General features: G+C 33.0%; 1 protein-coding gene across 1 annotated transcript; it reads left to right on the forward strand.

Moving 5' to 3' along the window:
- The first annotated feature begins 395 nt into the window (after positions 1 to 395).
- On the forward strand, positions 396 to 1,507 carry LOC107796106 (uncharacterized). Its single transcript, XM_016618836.2, has one exon. It carries the CDS (start codon positions 539 to 541, stop codon positions 1,133 to 1,135), a length of 597 nt encoding a protein of 198 aa, XP_016474322.1. The 5' UTR covers positions 396 to 538; the 3' UTR covers positions 1,136 to 1,507.
- The last annotated feature ends 2,561 nt before the right edge of the window (positions 1,508 to 4,068 follow it).

Below are 4,068 nucleotides of genomic sequence, written 5' to 3' on the forward strand. Positions count from 1 at the left end.
TTGTTTTGAAAAAACTGTGTATCCAGGTGAGTCAACCTTTCTACTAAAATTTTGTCAGGTAATAATTTTAATTCCATATTTCCAAAGAAGAAAAAGAGTAATGCTTATCGTGTCTCTAGCTGAACTCTTACTAGTGAAAGGATGTCGCTTTAACCCACTGAAACCCATTACCAGGAGCAAAACTTTCCTAAACTCAAACTTCAAGGCAAATATTTATACCTCACCCTTGAAAAGAAAAGAATAAAAGGAAAAGAAAAATGGGTGACCCTAAATAGACTGTCATCAATAAGTTAAGTCAACCAGCTGTTACACTATCATAAAGATGAATAAGATAACCTTCTTTTTACTCATAGCTAAAGTTCACATGGACTGATGGACAATTTATATATGTGACTTTCCCCTCACTACTTCTTCCTCACTCACAATGCACCTTTCAATACTCAGTCACTTCCTTTTCTTAAACAAAAATCTCACATAAAAACCTTACCCTTTATCCACCCCCCCCCCCCCAAGAATTCCCTCACTCTGAATCTCTACAATGTCAAGTCACAAAAGAAGGATCATTCTTAGCAATGTGACAGTGAAACTTGGTTGCAGCAGCAGTTGTGCTAGGCCTAAACTCTCCAGCATTTTTCACCCAAAACCTCGTCACAAATCCACCACTTTCCATAACAAGAAAGCCCCTCAATCCCAGAAAAACAACTACTCTAACTACTCTTCTTGTAGTTCTTGGGACACTACGACAACAACTTTCTCACCCAACATGGAAACTCCACCAGCTTATAATTACTCCTCCGACAGTACTACTGAATGTTCAGACATCAAAAGCTTAAGGGCCGTTCAGGGAGTCGGTCGGATCGGCGGCGAGAGTGTTGCCGTCGAGAAAGATTCCGACGACCCATACTTGGATTTCCGGCAGTCAATGCTGCAGATGATTCTTGAAAAGGAGATTTATTCTAAGGATGACTTAAAAGAGCTGCTCCACTGTTTCTTGCAGCTGAATTCTCCTTATTACCATGGTATTATTGTGAGGGCTTTTACTGAGATCTGGAATGGAGTTTTTTCTTTAAGGCCTGGTGCTGTTGGAGCTAGTTCCCCGTTCTTGCATGGCGGAGGTCACGTGACCTTTAGGTGATGATCACGTGATACGTGATTTCTTTTATCTTTATTGACGCAACTTGTCTTATCAGTAAGTCTGGTTTATTAAGTATTTCACGTTAAGTGTACGTAGTGTTGCCGTAGTAGTAGGGAGGTTGTGGGACCCATTAATATTACTAGTTGGGTTTCTTAGAAATATTTATTTTTTAGACTATAGTAATGTTGTTCTTAAGCTTTTTGTCTTTTTTCTTTTAAGGTAGGATTAGGACAAAAAAAAGGGGGTTCTATTTTCACAGCCTTTTTGATTACGGATAAAGGAAAAAGAAATTGTATTATGTAGTCAAGGGGTGGTCAAAAATGCTGTGAAAATTGTAATCTATTAGTAATGTACTGTTCTTGTTTCTGCTTTTCTTTTGTCCTTATTTTCCTCTTTTTTTTTTTTTTTGTGTTCTACTTTATCCAGAATAGTTTTCATTTAAAAGAATTCATTTTTATCCTGCTAGGTAAAGGTGCTACTTTTATAAAATAAAAAAAGGTACTTTCCATGCATGGTATGGAATTTCTTAAAAAGTCATCTTTATGTGTAATTTCAATTTTGCCGAGGAACAAAAAAAATACTATTCCTAGTAAAAATATAACATGTACCCCGGAAGTAGGTAAGAATAGTTCATTTCAAGTCCTAGGATGAACAAACGAAAAACTATTCAGCGAAAATCTTAAGGTCTCGTATGTTTCGAAAACAAGGTGAAATATTTTGGGCAAACGTAACTTGTCTCGCCAAAACAATCAAACACCACAACTTTATAAATAGGAAAAAAAAATTGGCCAAAAAGATTCACCTTGTTTTTGAAACAATTGGGACCACCTTAACTGCAGACCAAATGAATAATGAGTCAATACTACAAACATGTCCGACTTACTTCTTGATATTTCTCCAACAAGTAATAGCTAAAATCCGATAAGAAAATCACGGTAAACTGTAATAATTTTCTCTTTGGCTTGATTTTTTTTTTTTTTGATAAAGCTTGATTCGTCTCTTCACGTAATCTTTAGGGAAAATGTCCAAAATTATCTCTCTACTATGGTATATTATTTATTTCTGTCACTCGTTGGACTTTTCGTCCAAATATATTCCTACCGTTAACAAAGTTTGCATAATTGCCCCTAACCCTAACGTCTCTTTACTGTGGCAGTCAATCCTTCTAATATTTTGTCCATGTCAGCTGTCAAGTCAGCATAATTTTCAAGCTTTAAGCCCAACGAACCCAGGTAATGGTGTTCTTCAAAAGTTCTACTCCAGATCTTAGTGAATTTTTAACTCCACAAACACACAGTCAACTGAATTTAATTCCCAATAAACAATAACATATATTTTTTCCCTCAAATTTGAATAATTTTTTTTCTGCCACAACTTCGATCTCTAAGCTAATCTTGCACTAGGTGCTTGTAATGTTCAACTCACTTTCGAAACTTGCAAAATGTCATGTACAAACACATTTTTGAAAAGAAATTCGAAAAAAGGAAAATCTTTTATGGAAAAATGGAGCCTAAGTATGTGTTAAAAATTAGAGTCCCGCACATTAAAGAGCCGTTTGACCATAGATTTTGCCAAAATAAATTTGGATTTTATTTGGCAAACACGTGTTTGGCCATAGAGTTTGGCTACATTTTGGCAAAATCCCAAATCCCAAATCTCAAAACCAGCTCAATAGCTGGTTTTGGGCCAAAATATCACTATTATATTTTGTAAAAATTGCCCCAAATTTTTCTATTTTATAAAAGAGCCCACCATTTATTATTTTGTAACAATGTTGTTTCGTCTTCTCGGTCATCTGATAGTGTATCCTGGTTCATTATAAAAATGATAATTTTGTACCAAATTTATTTATGTTCAGGACTATGGTTTGTGATAATATAATGAATGTTATTGATAATGGTACTGTTGGATATTTATGATAGTTTTTAGAACTTGTGGGTATAAATTATTTTTCATGTTTTTTCAAAATAAATTTGGGAAATATATTTTGAAAACTGATATCCAAACACATTTTTATCTTCAAACCAAATTTCACCCAAAACAGATTTTTCAAAATAAATTTTGAAATCTATAGCCAAACACTAGCTAAAAATGAGCAAAGTTAAAAATATTGGAGCCTTATGTCAAAGTCACCAGGATAAAGTGGAACATTGTGTTAAAAGTGGAGCTCATGCATTAAAAGTAAGCATCATTAAAAATATTTTTTTTTTTAAAGATACATCAGAATGTTGTAAAATATGATTGAAAATTTGTTTCCACGTGTAGTACTTTGGATAGATTTTTTTTGGACGAAATTCTTCATTATCGTCAAATTAGTTGCAATTTGGTTTGAACCTGTCTTAACCTGACTGAACTAGTAGCTTTAATACAACTTATTTGGATAAGAATAATAAAGTAATCATGTGGATGTTAGGAAAGCAAACTTTGACGAGGATAATGATAATAAAAGAGAAATACATCAAAAAAGTCATCACAATTTAATATAATTTGGTCAATTGACTTACATCAATCTACTAAAGAGAAAAAAAATTCACTCGAGAAAATAAAATTTCCTTTGAACAAGACTTTCTTAAGAACTACATTGTGATATGTTATCGTATTTTCCTGTAAAAGATGGATCCTCAATTTATAAAGGTCCATAATATTTTCCTCCAACAAACGAACCTATCAAATATAAAAGAAATTTATATTTTCCTTTTAGGAAAAGTAAAATTAATTATGATAAAATATTTTATTATTTTTTTAAATAATAAATAAAATTCAAATATGGTAAGAAAATCAAACGTAAACTCTAACATTTCCTACATCTCATCATATACTCCAGGATAAGGAAGGAAGAATTTGAATATTTGATGCCGACTTCAATATAAAATGAGTGCAAAAATGTCTTCTTAAGGAAAGTCCTTACAGAAAAAGCAAGTTTCTCTTCTCTC

The sequence above is a fragment of the Nicotiana tabacum genome, chromosome 10, assembly GCF_000715075.1.
Source record: "Nicotiana tabacum cultivar K326 chromosome 10, ASM71507v2, whole genome shotgun sequence".
NCBI classification, from domain to species: Eukaryota; Viridiplantae; Streptophyta; class Magnoliopsida; order Solanales; family Solanaceae; genus Nicotiana; species Nicotiana tabacum.

Excerpts from the sequence above, each read along its gene's own strand:
- LOC107796106 (XM_016618836.2), top strand. The coding sequence starts at position 539 with ATGTCAAGTCACAAAAGAAGGATCATTCTTAGCAATGTGACAGTGAAA.